This window comes from Apaloderma vittatum, unplaced genomic scaffold (assembly GCF_000703405.1).
Source record: "Apaloderma vittatum isolate BGI_N311 unplaced genomic scaffold, ASM70340v1 scaffold6169, whole genome shotgun sequence".
Taxonomy (NCBI): domain Eukaryota; kingdom Metazoa; phylum Chordata; class Aves; order Trogoniformes; family Trogonidae; genus Apaloderma; species Apaloderma vittatum.
Window position 1 is genome coordinate 38,019 of NW_009734502.1, and position 22,638 is coordinate 60,656.

At 38.8% G+C, this 22,638-nt stretch overlaps 1 protein-coding gene across 1 annotated transcript; it reads right to left on the reverse strand.

The window, feature by feature from the left end:
• Positions 1 to 4,211: 4,211 nt before the first annotated feature.
• Positions 4,212 to 22,098, reverse strand: NAMPT (nicotinamide phosphoribosyltransferase; the record flags this gene model as incomplete). Its single annotated transcript, XM_009876301.1, has 10 exons — positions 4,212 to 5,407; positions 6,312 to 6,446; positions 6,605 to 6,745; positions 11,747 to 11,866; positions 12,995 to 13,220; positions 15,475 to 15,611; positions 15,960 to 16,118; positions 16,605 to 16,733; positions 20,587 to 20,690; positions 21,942 to 22,098. Coding segments are annotated over 10 exons (1,422 nt in total), but the record flags the coding sequence as incomplete, so codon positions are not given.
• Between the last annotated feature and the right edge of the window lie 540 nt (positions 22,099 to 22,638).

Consider the following 22,638-nt stretch of genomic DNA (forward strand, 5'->3'; position numbering starts at 1 on the left):
GGAAAACTTCCTTGAAAGGGAAGAGCACACCAGCCTTGTTCTTTATAGCCAGAAAGCTGAGGGAACTCCATCCCAAACGCTCCAAGAAAACAGCTTTTTTCTTCTTTGAGACCGACATTCTTCACTTTACCTTAGAAGACATAAGGCTTAGAGTCCCTACAGAGTCTGACGTGTATTACTTTAATATTTTGGTGATATGAATACTCAGCCATCATAAAGTAAGTTTCCTCATCTCCTTTTGTGTAAGAGAGCTGATGTGAAAACTTTAAATAGCTACACTAATAACCTAAACTAGTGACAAAGAAGTAAGAATGACCAGCTCTTAGATGATTCTATGCACTCTGCACCTACACAGTTGAATTTCTTATGCACTGTAATTACAGAAGATTCTGAAGCCATTTTCAATTGGATATATACAATTATGTTTACTTGACAGAAGTATTGAAACAATCACTAAGAATCAGATCCTTAGGTCGCATACACCAATATTAATCAAAGAAGCATAAGAAAATGTAAATAGTTACATATATTAATAGAGTGTGCTTGTGTAAATACACCTAGTGATATAGAAACACCTTGAATTAATTTAGATACAATCTAAATTGCTGGGGAAAAAAGGAGTTATACAAACCAATTTTTTTTTGAGGGGTTCCAAGGTAAACAATAAACTTGCCCTTCTCAGAATTCTGTAAGAGGGAAGTAAACACGTTGCTGGAGGCGCAATGGCTCTCTATCAATCCTTAAGAGACCTCCCTGCTCCAACCAGGGGCAGGAGAAAGGACTGCAATTCTGATTCCACGAACTCTCATCATATACAGAAAATTCTAGAAATCTTATTCTAAAAGCAGTTAGGAGTATACAGAAAGAGATTAGTAAATGATACTGAACAAAATATGTTACTTGAGAAGAATCCTGCTGACTTCACTCCCTTTTACTCTGAATTGCTCTGGATTATGTTCCAGCAGAAATCAGGGCACCTTTCAACAAAATACTGTGCCACAAGAAAATGCTTTTCATCTCTTATTATGAATTAAAAGATAGCTGTGAATAGTGTTTTAAAAACCATTAACAGCGTCAGCTGTGCTATTAGTATAACAGGGGAAAAAATGAACCCAACAATTCATGGTTAACGACTGCAATTTCAGTAAGCATCTTTAGTTCCAGTATTTCCTTATTTCTGATTATCAGGTTGTCTAGAAGGCATGCAGCTCTCCGCAGAAGCTGCCTCTATCCACCAGGTTTAAAGACAAGAGGATCATCTTTCACTCAAGTGTTTACAAACTTCACAGAAAAGGTGTGCACCCCCAGAACCTGGATGGGGTTCCCACCCCACTGTACCTTACCAGGTAGAGACGCAATTCCCATCGCTCGAGTGCATCCTCACAGTTCCTGCCTTGAGCAGCTCAGCATAGATGCTATTTCATTTGTTACACTAGAATTGGAGCACAGAGGGAGCGACACATTTGTGAGTCCTTTGCCTTCTCCCGCACAGTCTGAGGCCATGAATTTCCCTGCAGACCCCTCGGCATGATGAGCTGTGAGCCCACCACGGCTCACTCACCATTGGTGATCGCTTTTAATTTGCAGGAAGGCTGCTTAGTGGAAGAAAAGCTGGAGTCAGTGTAGCTGGAGTTTTTTACCAGCATAGACAGGAAGAAGAGGCCTCCCTATCACTTAGGCTGGGCATGTTCTCTGTAAAGATAATCTAACAGAGACTTTGAATTCAAGTGCTAAAAGGCCATTACTGTAGGCTACAGGAGTCCCTTTTTACCTTACAGCATGACCTGAAGGGACTAGCAACAAATGATGATAAATAATCTTTACACTAGATGCCTTATACACATCTGTGGGTGTAAGGTACCCTCTGCGATTTAAAGTTATGTAGGAGTTAAAAGTGTAACTTCTCACAAGCACAAAAATCCTGTCCAAAGGCACACAAAACATTCTCTCTGTTGAAGAGCTCACATTTTTGGACAGATACTGAAGTGAACTGAAGGCTGCAACATCTTTGGTTCATTTGCTTTTAAACAAGATTTTTTTTAGTGGCTTTAGAGGCAAAATTGAAATAATGAATCTTATTTCAGAAAGGATTATGCCAAATATAGATGATAACTCCTTATATCAAATTCAGCTACAAGTGCCTCATTTCTAAGCACAAACAGGCAAGATGCTGAAGCACAGATGTGCTCATATCCCTCCCCAGCAAATAAAACTGAAAAAATAAAACCAAACCAAAAAGGAGACCAGTTTCCCTCCTCTTCTCTAGAACTGATCTGACTGGAAAAATCAATCACTTAGTCACAAATTGCATGCAAGCCAGCTGGGCAGCTCTCCTGTAGAGGACTGCAAGGACAGCACAGCCATGCTCTGGTTCTGCCTTTGGCCACAAACAGCACCGGAGTGAAATCTGATGCCCAACATCGCAACTTTAAGACACAGTCAAATGGCTATTATTTTCACTGCCAGAGCTAAACTTTATTTCCATGTGTATTACATACTGGTATTTGATGCCAAGTACATTAAAATTACTTTAACAGAGGATTTAAGTGAGGAATATTTATTCTTCACTAAACAGGTTAAGAAGGAATGTAAAAACCTGTAAGAAAAAAACAAACTGTTTAAGCTTTGTTTTGATTTTGGCAAACCAAACAGTTAAGTACTCTTCTGTTCTCTCCTCAGATCTTTCAAAGTACCAAAAAAGCATCTTTTCATGATCATGCAGCTGAAGAAAAAAATAGTCTTATAAAATCCATTTCTTATGCTAAATATGGTTACAAATAAGAGTATTAAACACAAAAACTCCCAATTCCTATTTTTAACTACAAATACTGTATTATATTATGAAATGGGGATAATTAAAATATATCAATGACTACAAATCTAGTAATTTAAAGCAAACTTAAACATGCTGTTTGCTTTCATGTGGAAGAATCAGGATATTGTATGGTTCAAGCACTGCAGTAATTTCTGTCAACTCCTTGATGCTCAGAATGTCAAACTGCCAAACACAAAGAGATGTATTCCGGTCTGAATAGCACCAGGTGTTTTTCTTTTGTTTTTTTTTCCCCTTTTTGTCTTTTTTTTTTTCCTTTTACAGATACTAACATCTAATAAAATGAGTGATGTGACAACTTTCTGAAAGTGACATGCACAAGTAGACAATTTGCTTCAAGTCTCCAACTAATACGTTAAAAGTTTTAGACAATACTGAACAATGTGTACAACCAATTTCATGGTACACAAGCAAACAGTGCTTCCACAGTATTTCTTCAGTTCTCAAGTACAAAAATATCAGTTATGGGTAGTCAATAGTTATCAAAATTTTTATTGGTACAGAATGAAAGCAGCATTTACTTTATTGTTTTTTAAACCTTACATCATAGAATTCCCTAGTACACATGTGGAGGAGTGAAATAGGCTCTGTACTATTTACCTGCTACTGAGCCTAGGTCCAGATCTAAAATCTTTCCCGGCCAAATACAAACAATTAATAGCAAGGGGAAGGGAAGGCAGTTCCTCAATGTGAAAGGTCAGCATTTAGAGTCTTACTAAAGCACTATTTTTGAAACAATACATCACTTAAATGTATAATTACATACACTACAAGTGGAAAACAAGCTTTTATTAACAAGAACCATTGAGACTGGGCATAAACGTCTTAACCACAAACCCTGGAAATACTATGGGTGCTTTGATGTGGCTCTTTTTGGCGAGAGAATAAGAACAATGAAGTATGGCTTTTCAATCTTCCTTTAAAAGCACATTTTATAAAATTTTGTAGGCTTAAATTATTTTAGAGAACCCCTAACATCTTTATGTAACATCAATTACTAATCAGAAACATTAATTACATCTGTTTATTAAGTCATTGGCTGATAGCTGTTCACCAGCGTTAAACATAGGAGCCGTTTGCTTTTGCAGTTTTTTGTTTTAAGTAAGGGAGGTACTTTTCTAGTGAGAGCCATCCTACAGTACTATCACACATTTCAGAGGTTACTACAAAGCTTCTCAAAATCCTCAACAGTTTTGTTTTCTGGCAGATATTCACATCAAGCATATGCAGAGAGCAAGTACAATCAAGTGTAGACAGTTCAAAAGTATCTCTCGATCACTATTTTACAGTTACCCTCCGCAAAACAAAAGCTCCTCCTCACCCCAACGAGACGGGGCGAGAAGGGGAAACAGGTCTGCCATTCGTGTAGGAGTTTTGGCTAGCATAAAGTTTTATTAAAGTTGTTAACAAAAATAGTTAAACATTTTTACAATTTAACATCCAGTCTGACAAAAGGCAAATCAATGAAAAAAATACAAAAAAGTAAAAAAGTGCACTACCCAGTCCAGTATTTTGCTTTAAAGTCATGTCACTTACAGCATATGAAAAATAAACCCAGAAGTGTAATTACTTTAAAATACACCGCTTCCATATTTCAGTATTTTACACATATATTCTATACTGGAAGAGGAGATCTCTTAAAAACTTTACTCTTAAAATATTGAGGTGCATATGCCAAGTGGGATAGACTTAGCAAGTTAAGTTGCAGTAGAGAATCCTTTCAAATTTGGCATTTCATTTACATACCTTACTGTGTCAGCAAGGTCTGTAGTACCTAACCCTTCTAGTAAGAACAGTAATTTACTTTAATGCAGATTTACTAATACAGACAGCTACAAGAAACGGTGAGGTCAGCAATTCTATGGGATCTTAGAGGAGATACGAGTCCTGATTTAGTTGTCAAATGGTACAATGTCACAACAAACTTTTAAGGCCATGTTTTATTTGCTGATTAATGGACAAAAGGCAATGGATTTCCCCCCCACACTAAATATTTTCTTGAAAGTCTGTGCTCATAAAAATCATGAAAAGTTGGAAAGACTTAATTATTGAAACTTTAAATATATTTTACACAATCTTGTTTGTACAAAAATACAAGTTAAATATAAACATAAAGCAATCATGACAATTTTATGTAAATCCATTTTGTGATATTCTGTTATATATAAAAAAGTTTCTCAGCTCTGTCTCATTGTGAAAAGATCAATACCAGATTGAATCACTACTGGCAAAGGGCCCTAAAAAGCACACTTTAGCATTAAATATGTTTTACAATGTAAGTACCATTTCCTGATTTCATCTTTTCTAAAGACCGGCAAAAGATAGGGCAGTATGTCCATAAACCAACAAATAATTTGGCTACAATGTCATAAAACACAAACACACAAATCTGTACACAATAAACCCAGTAGTTAATGCAGTACGTACTTGTTACACACATACACAGACGTGGAATGAAACTTAGTGAGACACCATTTCTAGTTCACTGTTCTTCAGCCTGGCATTTTGTCTTACTTCATCAAATGAATACGACTTCGTTACCTTTCCATTCTTAAATACTGTGTGAAGGAGATCCTGCAAGAAACACCACTGGTTTAGCAAGTGTCATCTGGCACATGAACGAGCAGCATAGGTTACACAAACTCAAAAGTAAGCCCCCACACCAAGCCTGGTAAGACCAGAGCTTTAGACTCTCAAGACACTAAATCTTCAGAGCTTTTTCTGACACCTTTCGCTAATGGTTCCAACAGAAGAAAGGATTTACGCCATCCTGTGCACAGACAGAAGCTTTGTGCTGGGGAGTCCCCAGAGTGAGTTGTCCACATGTGGCCAAAGCCAAATACGCTAAACACGCTAAACATTCTTACTAGCTGCTCTAGCAAGGTAAGGTGACACTCAACCAACTAAATACAATCCAATTAGAGGTTTAAATGCAATCGCCATTTCATCTAGTGCAGCTATGTAAAAAAAAAATTTAGCAAAGACCAAATTTTTCCTCACGGTGCCCTTTGCACATTTATTTTTTAAAACAATTTGTTTTTTAAAATAATTGCTTGCAAACTGCACATTGAAAGAGCAATAAGCACAGCTTTGCACAGAGGAGTTGGCACAGGAGCAATACTGACCAGTCGCTGTGCTTCAAGACCTACTGCAAGGACCTGTGGCTTTAGGGAAACGTGCACACAAAAGAGTAGGGAACATTTCCCCGGGAGCCCCAGGACCTCTGCCACACATATAACCCTCTCTAATAGGACAGAAATTTTTTTTTTTTTTTTTTTTTTTTTGAGAATATCTCCAATTGTAAAGTCTAAACACTCTGCTGGAACTTTAACAGTCTGCTCTTACCAAATTTGGCACTGGGGACACTTCCGTCATCGTAAGATGGGAGTTGAATATGGCAACGATCAAAAATAAATTCAGAAATAAAGTTATAACTTGTTTTTTCTCAGTCTATTTTTTGCATTTTGAAAATCCATACCTGTCCATACTCTTCAAGATCTCCCTTGCCTTCTTCAAGTGTCACGTAGTCTCCAGCTGGTGTCCTATGCAATGACAGTCGTCCTTTCTTTGACCTTTTGTTTGGATCAGCAACTGGGTCCTTGAAGACATTTACCTAAATTAAAAAGAGTATTTTTTTAAAAGGAAAGGGCTTCGTGGGGCTTCTGTACCTAAATGCAGATGGTGGCAATGTAGCAGGAAATGTCAAAGAGGTTTTCAAGTGGGGAGGCATCTACTGAAAACCTAAGGGTATAAATTGTACAAAAGACATACCCCGAGACCGTTGGTCACCACGTAACTACACTTGAAGGAACAGTTTAAGAGATCTCTGGTTAGTTTCTGCAGCAAAGCTCCACCAGATCCAAAGGCAATATTCTCAATACTCCATTTATTCTTCTTCATTCCCTCCACAATCTAGTAAGAAAAAACAACATTATGATGGAGCATACTTTTAGGTCATGCCATTTTTCCAGAAAAGTGTTATACTACTTAAACAAGATGCTTTTACAGACAATTAAACCAACTAACATTCAGTTTCCAGGAGATATATGTAACAATCCCCTCAATACTTGACACGTTGTTTGCGACTTCAGAGTGGCACAATTACAGAAAGTTTTTGCTGTAAAAGATTATCATGCCAGCATAGATATTTTCCAAACTAAGGTAGCACAGTAATGCAGTGCCCAGACAATCAGAGCTCTAAAGAAAATAACAGACTTCACGGGAGCATTTCAGAGCCTTCCGATTTCTCAGAATTATGGGAAGACCTCCAAGCATATCACGTATCCTGAAACAAAGTAGGCATCTTGCTCGTCAGCTCCAGAAAGTTATTACCCGCTTTGACTAATGACTTCAACAGAGCAGTTCTCTCAAAAATCACATTGACTAGAATTAGTTTAGCAATTTTGAAGATGGGAAATGGAAATACGTAAAGCTACTCAAAAAAACTTCGCTTTGCCACCTTCTCAGGCAGGCACAGATCAATGTGAACTGCGCTGCTATCGACAGTCAAGTTCAAACTCACTGCGTCATTTCCGCTCACCCGCATTCTATCCAGACAAACAGGACATCCTCTAGCCTGGAGTAATGGGTGCTGGTTTAGTCATGCTCATACATGGCCATGATTTGTTTCCCTGGCGTCCTACCCTTACGACAGCCTGAAATGATGGTTATAGCCCCAACAAGAGAGTGACTGAACTCCTGTCTCCTAACCATTTTACTTACAAAAGTGAGAAAAAATTTGAAGTGAGTGAGATCCCACCCATCCAGACAAAAAAGAAGGCGAGAAGCAGAATGGAAGGACATAATCTATGGGGAACAGCGCAGAGTTTAAAACAAAAATAAAATAAATCAATGTGTCAGAAATCCAGTAATCTTTTGTGCAGTCTCAGCCTCCTGCATGAAAAGGAAATGCCAGACTAACACTGAATAGGACTGTTTCAAGACCTACTGATGTCAAGCCACTTTTTTAAAGGACAACTAAGGCAAAAAACAAGTTTCATAAGAAAAAAACACAACCAAACAACAAAAATAAAAGAGATAAATTCAATTTCATATGGTGGCAAAAGGCTAACTAATGTAAACAAAAGAGTATACTAGTATCTTGTTTATTCATTTAGTCACATGCAGACTGTCTCTTTGCAGATACTCTCAAAGTCTGAATGCCTGACAGAGGCCAGCCAAGAGCAAGGGCAGGCTGCAGAGCCATAACCTTCTGAGGGTATGATCTGAACACCTTCCCACCGCATTTTTAGCAGAGATTTCCCCAGCAAAATGCTCATCAGTGAGTTTCCATCATTATAATGGTTCCATCTTACTCAGCCTCATTCAAGAAGCCAAGTGAAACGAATCTCAGGCCCTACCACCATGACATTCACTTAAGGGAAGCCTTTGGAAGCTTTTTATCCTGAAAAAATACCTCTGCAATATGTGACAACCCTGTGGATTTTAGCAGTAGTCATCACATCCTTTTCAGACAGTGACTGTGCACAAAAGGAATCCATATTTTCAGGTGATTAGGTTCTCCTGGAAGCAGCTAAAAGGGGTACCCAGGGAGGATAAAGCATTTAAATGAATGATATTCTCTTAGCATCTCAGAAGTGAAGACGACAAAGGAAGGGCAAGAAAAGGGATTCAGTATTCCCTCTCCTTAAGCATAAGGCCCAATTAGACTCTGCTTACCTACACCATCTTCTAAAAAGGCAAACATTCAAAATCCACCTGGCCGTGTTCCTGTGTGACTTACTCTCAGGTGATCAGGAGATCCTTCTTTGGCAGGAGGGTTGGACTAGATGATCTTTCAAGGTCCCTTCCAACCCCTAACATTCTGTGTGGTTTGCTCATCTGGTGCCAAAGGCACAACTCCTTGCTCACCTTGGGTGAAGAACTGGCTTCCACCCTTCCCAGGGGATTTCCTTACTGACTGATCCACAGCTGGTGAGTGGTGGAATGGAATGGAAATCGAGACTAAGCTGACAGACAGCTCTGACTCCCACCTATGACCCTGAGCAGAGGCCCAGATAAAAGCTTCCTTAGGAATGGGGAAGAGATGTCAAAGAGCAGCAGCAACACGGACGAAGAAAAGTGGGAGATCTGAAACAACTGAAGCTTCCCCCCAAAGGAAAACAGTACAGAAGAATTTCTTGTCTCACACTTTCAAACCTATATAGAGAAAACACTTCTGGTATCAAGGTTTTGACCAGCTTCCTCTGACCATTATGAGCATGACTGATGTATCAGCTGTGACTCCAGATTAGAGGGTTTTCTTTGTATAAAAACGTAAAGACATCTGGAAATTGAATGTTCAAAGAAAATCCTTTGAAAGTGTAGGATATTGTGGAATTAGCAGATTGGAATGATTTTAAAAAGTGAAAATGCTAGGAGAAAGTCAGAAAAGATTCCTTACCTGTTCTACCAGCATCCCCTATTAAAACAAAGAATTTTAAAATCCAGTTTATACTTTTGAGTTGTTTTCTATATTGTTGTTTCAGCTAATTTGGATAGTTAAATGAGACTGGTCATTACTCATTCTAGATTTTCCTATTGTACTCATTACATTTCATCGGATCCTTAACAATAAATCATTCCTAGAATCCAAGACTGATGTGGAGTAATTAGAATAATCATTTGCATAGGCTATAAGGGGGGGGGGGGGAAAGAAAAAAGAAAAGATGGCCACAACAATACATTCATATTTGTTCATGTAAACTCCTTTTGGAAAAAGATGAACTATATTTCAGGGCTGGGTTGGTTCTGAAGTGTTTTTTTTTTAAATAGCAAGCTATTACTCAGTCTTCCAAAAGTCAGCATGGTAACCTTGGTTTTGCTTAGAAAGGAGGATAGAGATATCCATTAAATTTGAATATGACTAAAGTTAGGCTGCAAGATCATGGTCTTTTTGCTCCAACACAACTTGCTGCTGTCAGATGAGAAGTGTCCCTTCCCACCTGCTTCTCCCAGCCCAAAACAACAGTTTATTTTCTCTCCTGTATTGTGCTGGTGAGTTCTGGCCCACTTTCTGGGCCAATTTAATTCACTAAACCACAAAACTGATCGCTTCTGGCTGCGTTAGTTTGGTGCTACATGTGTGGGCTCAGTTAGTTTAATGACCAGCAGTTCAATGACCAAAGCTGATGTGCGGCGTGCCTTACTTAGTCAGGAAGATAAGAGAAGGTGGCCATGGGGCAGCAGTGAGTTATGTCTGTTCTGTGCATCTTGTGGAACTGGATCTTCAACTCTCTTCTACTACATACTACAGGTAGACTTCTCCACATAAACAGTTACAGTTCAGTGAGGAAAATATGTAAATAGGCAGATCATTTGAACACAGAACTGCTCCTTCCGTCTCTCATCATCTCCCAGTAGCTGCTGGAATTATTTTTCTGCTCTATTTAGAACTTGGAAAGCAGTACATTTTTTCCCCTAATGTCAAGATTTATAAATACTAGTTTTAATATTTTGATTACAATTAATGGTGTACGAGTATCCTTGAATTTCGTCCAGCATAACTTACAGAAAGTAACCTTCGTGTCCCTTACAAGAAAGAAGAGTACAATTTCTTTCCTGTCATAGCTCATGGAAATCTCAACCACAACACAGTTCGCCTGACTCAGGCATCAGTCCTGTTTGCTGTTGAGAACGAGCAGATGTTTATTAAAAAAAAGTTTCTTCTCCTAGTATCAAATGATAAGACTTCCTTTCCAGCTATTAACCTCTCACACTTGTGCTCTGTTAAGCACATTAGCACAGTTGTATATTTTCCAAAAACCACAGAATGTAAACAAAAAGGTAAAGTAAAATAAAATTTGCTTTAAAGGCTACCGGAGGAGGAACAAAACTGTAGTGTGTGACTGTGCTCCGGATGGCATATCAGGTAACAATCTCGGTGTTAACTGCTCTCTGAGTATCTGAGTGACAAATTTGAGTTCACATCATGTGCCCACATTAGATACACAGAGTTTCAGACTAATCCACAAGCCTGATGTTTCTCTTACTCCTTATTTTGAGAAGGAGGAAAAGTGAACTTTGTTAAGAAAGCTCTATGGACATGTCAGTCTAGAAAGATAAGACACATGTCAATAAAATCAAGTAAAATTAATCTTCAATTCCTCCAATTTACTTCTGGTTTTGAACTCTAATACAGCTGAAGATGAATGATCCAGGACAAACCTGATAAAGTCAAGCCCTCCTCCTTTCACATGCAGTTACTGCAGGCTGTACCTTTGCAACCAATTATACTACCTAGCATCTCCATCCACTCAATAGCAGTGAAATCATAATTAGCTTCAAGTATGCAGCACATACTAAATAACCGATTTTTGTCTCAGTGAAACTGCACTTTCAACTCAGACTGCGACCTAATCTGCTGCACGTATTTTCCAGACTTCCAACAATCCTGATTTCACTAGTTGTCAAATCAATGAACTTGCCTCCTTCACCCTTGTTTTTAAAAGTCTCCTTGAAAATGACACCTTCAATATTTGATTGCAAGTACACTTGAGATGGTACATAACTAATGAACCAAACCAGTTAATTACAACTATTGCTACAGCACAGCAATCACGCAGTGTGCCTTAGATATCAGTGAAAGGACCAAACCCTGCCAGATTTTGATCTGAATTAGACTTGACAAGCAGGATGAAAGCAAACAAAAGGAGAGACAGTGGGAGGAGAAAGGTTACAACAGGGGGATTAGGAAATGTGGTTTAGGTTTGTTTTTTTTAAAACATATCTTAATAATTCCCTGTGAAGTTTTAATGAATTTGCTTTACGCATTAGGATATCTTGCCAGTGTCTGGAATGAAGGGCAGGGTGGGGTCAGCAGTCTCTGCTGCAACATCTGACATGTCATAACAGCGTCCAGATTAAATATCAACATTGCCAGTGTCACTCTGAAACATGAACGGGCTCTCCTACCTCTTGCAACGTGTTGATATCCACACCATCCCCTTGAATAACTCTGAGATACGGTGGCAGCAACTTGTAGCCTTTTGAGTTCTCTGTAATGGGAAATTTCTTCCCTAAGATCTCCAAGACCTATTAAAAAACAAAAAGCAGTTCAAAATAAAAGTCATAACCTGCTATCCCAATAAACAAACACCATTTCCACATTTGAGTCACGCTCTTTCAAAGGAAAAATCCATAAAAACACCCATATATCCTGCATTAAATCTATCCATAGGCACACAAGGAAAAAGCATGCCAGCCATTAGATTAAAGCAGTCCCAGACCATATAGCCTTTGTGAACTTGTATCCGAGAGCTAATGAGAACCACGCTCCCCTCCTTTCTTTTTCATTGCTGTGAGTTTTTACTATTAAATTTGAAGATTCTCCTCTTCTTTTGACCTCCCTTAAGATGGCAGATGAGGCTTTTGGTTTTCTGTGATTTTGTTAGTCACCAATAATTAAAACTAAACACTTCAGTCTGGAGTTTTTCCTATTTGTCATATGTGACTTGCCCCAAAGGAAAAAAAAAAAGGTAAAGCTGTATGGATATAATTTGAAAGGCTACCAACAAAACTAAAATTTCCCCTTCTTTCTTATTAAAACAGTGGTGACAGCTGCTCAGATTCAGATGTATCAATGGCTTGTATTATCTAACTTTAACAATCATTATGCTCTCTAAAGAACTACAAGGCAAGAAGAATTTCTCAGTTTGGAGGTCGTGCACCACTGACTTAAATGCAGGTCATTAGGGAGAGAGTGCTAAATGTGTATTTGTAGCATAAAACAATGATTCACATTAATACTGGACACCAAGATACTTAAACTTGGCAGCAAAAAGTCTTACTGGCCTGGCGTTTTATTAGTACTCAAGTTGTTTCCCATTTTATTTGTTACTAAATGTTGAAAGTTTCTCTTCACAGAATCATTCCAGCATCATTATATCAGCAAAACTGTTATTGTAAAAGCTTCAAGAATGGTATGCAAGAAAGAGTATGATAAAAAAAGATTATTTACACTGCAAAAGAGTTTCTGTATCTATATAGAGATGAGGTGGATGTTTACACTTTTCAAAGGTCCAAATTATCCAGCATCAACTCTATACTATGGATACCAAGTTAGAACATTACATATGTTTCCTATGCTTGGTAGCCAGTCATTACAAAACAAACTACTGCCCTTCCCAATCCTGTATACCAATAACTTCCAGAAAGCATTACCTTTAAAACAGTGTCAAGGGGATTTCCAGAATCTGGTCTAATAATAAGTGGTGCCTCTGGACTTCGGGCTTCAATTATATGCCTTAAGTCATCGCCCCATATTTTTTCACAAGCGTTGTAAATGTCGTAGCTGTCACTAACCACAGACACAGGCACTGAAGAAAACTGCGTCACTATGTGTTCAAAAGCATCTTTTTCATGATCTTTCCCCCAAGCTGTTATGGTACTGTAAAAATCAATTGAAAAATCCGTATGATAGCAGCATTTATATGTTAAATCACACATTCCGTATTTCCTGCCAGCAACAGTTCAAGATAACAATAGGCAATATCATTACAAGACGGCATAGACCATGTGCTTGTCATCTCTGTGTTGCACGGATAGTAAATATAGTATATTATAAATAAACAGCATCCTGGATTATCTTTGGCAACTCAAACATTTGACATATGAAACTTCCTTCACATGTAAATGATTTATTTAAAAAAAAAAAACCACAACAAAAAAAATTAGGGGCCGGTTAGCTCAGTGGTTTGAGCAGTGGTGCTGACAACAATGACAACACCGAGGTCGCGGGTTTGATTCCCGCTTGGTCCCCACGTGTTGCCTGGTCTAGTCAAGAGGTGGCGTCCCTGCCCATGACAGGGAGGTTGGGCTAGATGATCTCTGAGGTCCCTTCCAGCATAGGCCATTCTACGATTCTATGATTAGCAAGAGAGTTTCTCTTTACATCTCCAATTCAGGCAGTCAGGGAACTACAGATGCAAGAATGTAACATCTGCTCTGTCAACTTCAAACTACAAAATGGGAAGTAGAGAACTAGTAGCATATGCTAGAAAAAAAATCTCAGAAGCAAAACACAATTTATTTTAGTTTAATAGTGATTTAAAACCACTAAACTCACTTATACAAACATTCTTCTAGAGGAACCTCAGGGCATTACCCTTGGTACAAGGGCACAGGCAAGCACAGAAACCAGAGTTGCTAGGAGGGGTAATAAGTTACCAAACAGCAGCCGATGGGCAGCAGCAGTTCTGTCAGTGGCTGTCACAGCCCAGCTGACACAACTGACTTCAGCAACTTGCCTGTGAACACCTAAAAATGCTTTCATGCAAAGCATAGGCTAGTGAGCATTGAACTTTTACCATAAAATGCTATTTTACTAGCATTAACTGTTGTGTAGACAAGCCCCAGATCACAGCAGTGAAGAGACAAAACGCGTTTCAACGCAGTTGGGGCAGTGCGAGGAATGAGCCTGGTGACACACCAGAGGCAAGCATGGCACTTGCAACGCAGCCTCGCGTTGGAGGTCGTGAAATAGCAGAACAATTCTGGGAAAAGTTTGGGTCTCTTGCCCGAGGCTCTTTTTGTGGAGTAGAAAAAGCGAGCGGAAAGGGCGACTGCAGCCTGTGTTTGGCAGCGCAGACTGTAACGAGGGCAGTTCAAGCTGTCTGCTCTCGTGCCACCACTTCGATAGGCTGTGCAAGACGACTCCACGTGTTTGCTCTCATCACAAAGAATTTTAGAGTTGCCTGGGTCACCATTTTTGGATTTAACCTTAGTATTAAGCTAAGCTAGGAGAATGTGTTTCAGACAAAATGTGACACTTCAACAAGAAGTAGGAGTTCTACAACAGTGCTACAGCAACGGTCCAGAAAGTGACATGAAGCAGTGTTCCTTTAAAGCTGATCACTATCCTACGAGGGCTATTCATGTCAGCCTTTCCAATCTTGCAATCCCAAGTGAAAATATTCACATTTAAAAGCACTGGATTTTGTACTTGTTAAGGGAAAAAAAAACAAACCACAAACAAACTTCATATTCTGCTCACTTCAGTAGGCAGACATGCAAGTGAAATCCAAGGATCTGCATTCACTCCTGACCTCTTACAGGATTTGAATATAAAAAATGAGAGGTCTTCATCTTAAATGTCTGTTTGAGATCACATCCTTATTCTCAAAACTCTCATTCACAAATCTTAGTGAGAGATGAAGTATTTACCATTAGCTGAATTAATTATGCTGATGGCAAGCTTTAGAGCAACTGCCTCTTTTGGAAGGAGAACATGATCTGGGAGTCCAGAATTGCAACATACATGGGTTTTCATTTTATAATTTTATGTTTAAAATGAAATTGAAAGTTCAGTATGTGAATCCTCAGTATCTACTGAAAGCTGTAAGCTTTCAAATCCACTCTAAAAAGAATCATCCAAATTTACTTAGACACTGATAAGCAGGTTATAGATAAAAAAAAAAAACTTTTAAAACATTTATAGTTAAGAACAACCATGCCACTGTTATGCCTCTAGAACATACAGAGGCATCAATACTGAACTTCAGCCTTGACAGCTGGATCGGTCATGGCTAATACTGTATGATGCAAGTGAAACAGCTTAATATTTCTGGATACAAAGATGGATAAGAAAAAATGACATTTTGTTAAGCTATTTTTAGAAGGGCTTTAACAGCCCAATACTTTACCTGTGTTCAGCAGCTGGAACAGAGTATCCTGGAACCGGATCTTTTGTCCCGTAGTACTTTTTAATTAATGCAATTCCTGCTACAGTGTCTGTTCCTTTGAAGTTCACCAAGTGAGCTGAAGCTCCTATTCCTGCAGTCTGAAAAAGACCCAACTTTCAGTTGCTGGGACAAATTTAGAAGCCTAAACCCAGCCACCACCTAGCACTAGCTTGACACAGCGTAACTCGGTTCCAGTTTCACCAATACTCTCTTCATGCCTCTCCAGAAGACAGTTTCCATACAGAAAAACCTCTTGCAGCGTGGTGCTCACAGACACATACCCACCTCCCACCTCAGACCGGTCCCTTGGCAATAAATCCAAGTAGTGCTCTGCGCGTTCACCATTTCAGTGCTGAACAGGGACACAAGTGGGAACAGACAGATGCCACCATCTGCTATAGCTAAGAACACTTACACTTCTCAAATTATCAGACAAGTAGTATTACCTCTTGTGAAGAAACTCCTCTGTAGCCAAAGTCATGCAGCTTATACTCCAGTCCTTCCAAGCTGCCAGAAGTCTCTAGCAAATATTTGGCCAAAATCTTTTTCTGCTCTCTTGAGTTCGTAGCCACTGTGATTGGATACCACGACTGCACAAGAATCGTCTAAAACAAAATCCATCACATTATTAGGCATGTGTTTGCTTAGGACTTAAAAATCCCCACGTGGCATTTAATCAGGCACAAAAAGGTCTATTTATTTTCATTGCTCATTGAGAAAGTACTGATGCTTCCAACAGTTTGCTTTAGGGGTAAAGTAATTAGCTTTTATAATGCCTTTATAAGGTAGACCAGGTATTGATCACCTCAGGAATTATCACTCCCAAGCTCTGGACACACAATTTTCCCCCTCCATCCTACTTTCCTCGGTGATAAAAGTACTGCTGTGAATTTCCCGTAAAAGTACCACAACCTCTTGCCAGGTAGGGGGGGAAAGTTCTGTAGAAGAACACTATAAATATAATCCAGGCTTACTTAAAGCAGAAAGTGAGAATTGCCAGATATTCCCCTTAAAACGATAAGGGATTCAGCCATCAATTTAATTGCATTAATATTTACTTAGCAAAAACATGTTAACTTTCCAAAACTGACCTCAATCCAATTTGTGAGCCAGTAGCACTCTGGATCTGTATTTTCTACTGTGAAAAGAACATTTCCTCTGGGAATTACAGAGCCCTCAGGAACAGCCTTTATTTCTATAGGAAGATGGCCATCGTATTTCTGCGTAAGAAACAGGAATCTTGTCAGGCAACGGGAAAGATTAGGACCTAACTCTCTTTTATTTGACTGCAATGGCTAAAAAGTCATGCTACGAGTTTATTGATGAAGCTTTCTTCTTCGTTTCTTTCAAACCTAAAAAAAATTTGGTTTGTTTGCACACCCACTAGCCCCTTAAAAAAAAATAAATTAAAAAAATCCACATTTATCAAAAAACCCAGGAAAATCCTGTAACCTAAAAAAAAAAAAAAGTTTATCAAATCAAATGATGGTTATCAGTTGTATTCCTTGCACAAATTCGAGAAATAAGTTCTACCTATAGAACAAGAAATACTTGCTACCTCTTTCTTTTAACCCGTGCTTTCACATTAAGCTAAAAAATGTTTAGCTGTTCTATACACCTTCAAAAAAACCCTACTTTTGCTTGTATAGATATGTGCTTTAATAATTTATTAGAGCAGGAACCAACTAATAACTATTTTAAAAAGTATATTATCATTTCAGTTATTCACGAAATTTAAAATCTAATGTTGTTGAAGTGTCATTCTTTTGTCAAATTCAGACTCTCATTCCTGATGGACTAAACACTGTGTGAAATAGAGCTTTTGAAAAAGAGTAAGTTGCAAACAGCAACTCTAAAAGAGTGATTATAACTTTCTTAAAGAGCGCCGCCAGCTACACTGATAATACTTAAAATGTTTCATATATTAATATTTTTTGACAGAAAGCTTCTCATGAGATATTCTTTAAAAGCAACAGAAATCGCATCAATTCAGGACAATTACACAAATTCATAAGTAGCATCAAAATGTATTCTCTAGTGTCCAAAATGCATCACAAGTCTCTTCCTCACTAGTTAAAAAGTTTCATCAAACGTGCAATATGCTGAAGCAAATTGTGTCTATATACCACATAGGGTTTAGCTGTCAGACTTTGAGATGTCTGTTCTGGGTTAACAAAGGACAATAAAGCCTTCAAAAAGACTCAAAATAAATTATTAATGATTCAATGAAGACAAAAAGTATCGTTAAGTGAAAACCAAAACAGATTCCAGAATAGCTATAGGTGTTGATTTTGTCCATGGAAAAAAAAGCAATGTGGTCATGCCACAGCAGTACAAGCCTTTTCAAAATTTTTAGGTAGAATTAGCTTGTATAATTCAGGGCCTACATCTCCGTCACTCATCAGTAATTCCTGCCAACTTCCAGCCTTTATGTCACCCCTTCCATCTTCACGCAATCCTCTCTGCTCTTCAACCCCTTCGCCCTATCAGTATTTACTCATTCATTTACTCTTGGTACAAGCTCATGCATGTATGTTTCAATTCATTTTGGCACTTGACTCACACAGTCATTGCTCCCTCTGCTTTACTTAACACCACATGTTAAGTAACAGAGCTAGAGAGCTAACGTGGGTAGGTATCCAAATAAAAGCACCTTATTGGTGGGTAAGGCATTGGCTGGATGGTTGCACCCAGAGGGTTGTGCTCAATGGCTCGATGTCCAGATGGAGACAGGTGACAGCTGGTGTCCCACAGGGAACCAGTGCTCTTCAACATCTTCATCAGTGACACAGACAGTGGGATAAGAGAGCAGCCTCAGCAAGTCTGCAGATGACACCAAGCTGAGTGGTGCGGTCGACATGCCGGAGGGACAGGATCTCCTCCGGAGGGATGTGGACAAGCTGGACAAGTGGGCCCATGCAAACCTCATGAGGTTCAACAAGTCTGAGTACAAGACTGCACCTGGGTTGGAGAAATCCTTTTTAACAAGGCTGGAGGATGAGGTGACAGAGAGCAACCATGTGGAAAATGACTTGGGTGTACTGGTGGCCATAAAGCTGGACATGAGCCACCAATGCACACTTGCGGCCCAAAAGGCCAACTGCATCCTGGGCTGCAACAGGAGAAACATGGCCAGCAGGTCGAGAGAGGTGATTCTGCCCCTCTGCACTGATAGGGCCTCACCTGCAGTACTGCAGCCAGCTGTGGAGCCCTCAACACAAGAATGACATGGACTTGTTGGAGCAGGTCCAGATGAGGCCACAAAAATGATCAAAGGGCTGGAGCACCTCTCCTACGAGGACAGGCTGAGAGAGTTGGGGTTGTTCAGTCTGGAGAAGAGAAGGCTCCAGGAAGACCTTACAGCGGCCTTCCAGTACCTGAAGGGGTGCTACAGGAAAGCTGGAGAGGGACTGTTTACAAAGGTGTGTGTAGCTATTGGACAAGGGGCAATGGTTTTAAACTAGAGCAGGGTAGAGTTAGACTAGATATCAGGAAGAAGTTCTTTACTACAGGGGAGGTGAAACACTGGAACAGGTTGCCCAGAGAGGTGGTGGTGGCTCCATTCCTGGAGGCATTCAAGGTCAGGCTTGATGGGACTCTATGCAACCTGATCTAGTTAAAGATGTCCCTGCTCACTGCAGGGAGGTTGGACTAGACGACCTTTAAAGGTCTCCTTGAGCCCAACACATTCTATGGTTCTATATACAGGAATTCAGTGAGCAGAAGCAGGGTCTCTGTCTGCATATAAGGCCATACAAAGACCCAAAAGGTACATACACTTCTAGTTTGAAAGCTATCAGCATCCAAGATCAGGAAGTGGAACTCCTATTTTTTCATATATGCACAATTTTAGCAAAAAAATCTAACAAAGGAAGAAACAATATACAGAGGGTACGCAGAAAAGCTTCTTTTGTCTAAACCAAAAAGTTGAATGGAATTAATTAAATCACGTTAAAGCTCAGTGTAGACAGACACGCATCACTAAACGTGTTAATTCAGTGTAGCCAAAGAGGGATCAAGATTACTTTAAATACAGGTGAAAGCTGTTCACCATGTATAATGTAGCTTAAACACAAATATGGATTGAATTCACATTGGTAGTTATTTGATCCAAGTCCTCTACAAATCTCTCCACAATCCTTTTAGAAAACAGTGGGTTTATTTACATTGCTGCCCTTTGGATACTTAGTTGAAATTCACTTTTGCAACACTCAGTTGAAATTCACTTTTCTCTTGCATACCGCATGGCCCACCCTGTTTGCAAGGTAACATCCAGGTATATTCACACCACATGCCACATAAAATACATACAGTCAGGGTATCCAGGCAAAAATTAATGCAAAGAACTAAAAACTGTGATTTCAAATGACAAAAAATATCCATTCACTAGAACCCACAATGAAACTTAGCATTTAATTAACTTGCAGAGATTAGAATAGCCCTGATGAATGCTCAGTCTGAATCTGCTGCTTTTATAGAGAAGAGATGTTTGCAATTACTTAAAGACTGACACTTTTTTAAACAAAAGGGAGAGAGTAATTGTGGAAAGACTTAATTTGGAAGGATGTGTGTGTCAGAAGTGCTCAAGCTTTCTATTTCATAATAAAGTTCAACTTCAGTATATCTGAGAAATTTAAGAAACGTTTCAACAAACCACGTATTTTCTGGAACTAATACACGCAAGAAGTTGTAATGCTCTGAGCATCAGAATAAAAATGGTTATGATTAGTTACAGAAAGCAACGTAAATGGTGCAAGCAGCCACTAGGCACTATAGTACATATGGAGACTTGCCAACAAGCCCCCACTTACACTTAGCTGGCTGACGGCAGTCGTAAATCCTTATTACCTGCAAAGCTGTGTTTGGCATCTGAAAGGATGAAAATTACTTTTCTCCAAAGAATTACAATTATATGATTATTCTTCAGTGTACAAGGAGTAGCAGCTGTCAAACATAAAAAGCTAAATTTATACAGTCTTTACTATGATAGTTAAAAGGAGAGTGCTGTATTTGTACTCCAATTGATTCGTAAATCCTTCACGATGATCTTATACTATTTACATTAATTTTTACCTCCAGAATATAGTTCCATCCCTTTTCATTGAAGACATCATCTTGAAAATGTTCCCTATATACTTCTTTGGCTTCCTTGATTTTCTCTTTGGTCACCACTTTACCTGTGGTTTCAGAAACAGATGAGAGCTTAGAAACTTAGAACATTTATCAATTTATAAAATAAATAACAAAAAGGTTAGAGACACAGAAAAGTCACTTTGCTTCCAACAAAGACATGGAGAACATGTCCAATGCAGTATACTAGCTAATTTAACGCCAAATTTTATTTTCATTTACTATATAGTTTAGGACGCTCAAGAAACCAACAGGATAAAACATACTTGCGAGTTGCAGGTGACTCAAGGTCAGTTTGAGATTATTACTCTTTTATGACATCAGGTCAAAGACCTGTCAAGAGTTCTAGTGGCAGTACTTTATCCAGAGGAACGTGTGATTGTGCAAGCTGGCACATGCAACAACACGTAACCAGACTAGCACAAGGGTTAAGCTACTTTGCTCCAGGGAGAATCCCCATGGAGAGTCCTTACAACCAGTCTTTGAGTGACCACCTTGCGATAGGAACTGACAGAATAATCGCATTATTTGAATAAGCATTGCTACTGCTGTAGGACCAATCATCTACTGGAAACGTTACAGAACAGTCCTCAGATTGCTAAAGAGAAAAGAAACAAGATTATCAAGCGTTTTGATTATAGTGGAATTCAAGTCTTTGGCAGAATTTGCAGAGATATTTATGGATTCCGGATCAAGACAAACATATGTAAGCCATATGACTAATGTTTTCTTTCTAATGTTTGGCAGAAGGCAACGTGCGTTCAGGTCAGAACAGGTGATATTTGCACATAATGCGAAAAAATGAACAAAATCTTAAATGGCACCAGTAAATTTTCAGATGTTGCTCTTCAAATTGTCAATATTGTAAACACTTTCACACGTAGCTGCAATATTCAATGATCTAAGCTGAGTAGCAATCAAAATGAAATTAAAACCACTATTAGTTTACACAGTAAATAAACCAACACATACAGAGTAAAGTTTATGTTCAAAATGTGAAATGTATTCTCTCTCAAATCTTCTATCTTCTCGTGATTCTGTGTACAGTCCATTTCCATACATTTCAATTTAGCCCATTGGCATAAATAAACATAATAGAGAGGCGTCTGAATTAAGAGGTCAATACCATTTTATGAGGGTGCACATCTCATTTTCAGAATCACATAAATAAGATCTTATGCATGTCACTACCTACACCATACCAAGATAATCTGGAATTGTATCATTAATAAGATTCCAGGCTTGAGAAGAGTTAAGGTATTTATTTACAGGAAAAGTTTGACTGGAATTTGAGTTACCTTTTAAGTATTTATTCAGAATGTACTGCAAACCATAAAAAACAGTTTCTTCGTATTTCACTTTCCTTAATTTGGAATTTTCAGTCTTCTTTTCACGACATTCAAAGTAGGAATATACTTTGCTTGTATTAGGTGGATATTGCTTGTAGTGTGTAACCTACATTAAGAAAAACTTCAGTAAGAACTCAAAGCATCACTAGAAAGCACAAAATAAATCATATTTGTACGTTAGGGACTGGAGTAACTCCCAGCTCCCCTGGACTCATTATTTATCCATTCACATTCTACACAGTACGTATTTAGGGGCTTTCCCTTCAATTTTCAGTTCAAAAGACCATCTGCCTTATCTCAATCTTTGATTTTGTGTCAAGCCTCTTCATGGTCAGTATTTCCACTCCTCCGATAACTTTGCTTAATAATTAACTGGGAAAGACACTGGTGAAGATTTTAGGAGCAGCACTGAGCAGCACTGAGCACCGACATGCTGGGTCAGTTTTAACTCTCCCCCACATTGGCCAAACCTAATAGCTACGGGAAGCACAAATTGACTGCCACTACCAAAGTGAAGGTACCTGCTTGGATTTTATTGATTTTTTTGAAGGCTATAATCACATAGTTCAAATAAAAGCCATCCAGGCTCAAGAAGGCACTGGCAATGAATTGTCTCATTCACCACGAACGGAGTGGGTCTCTCAAG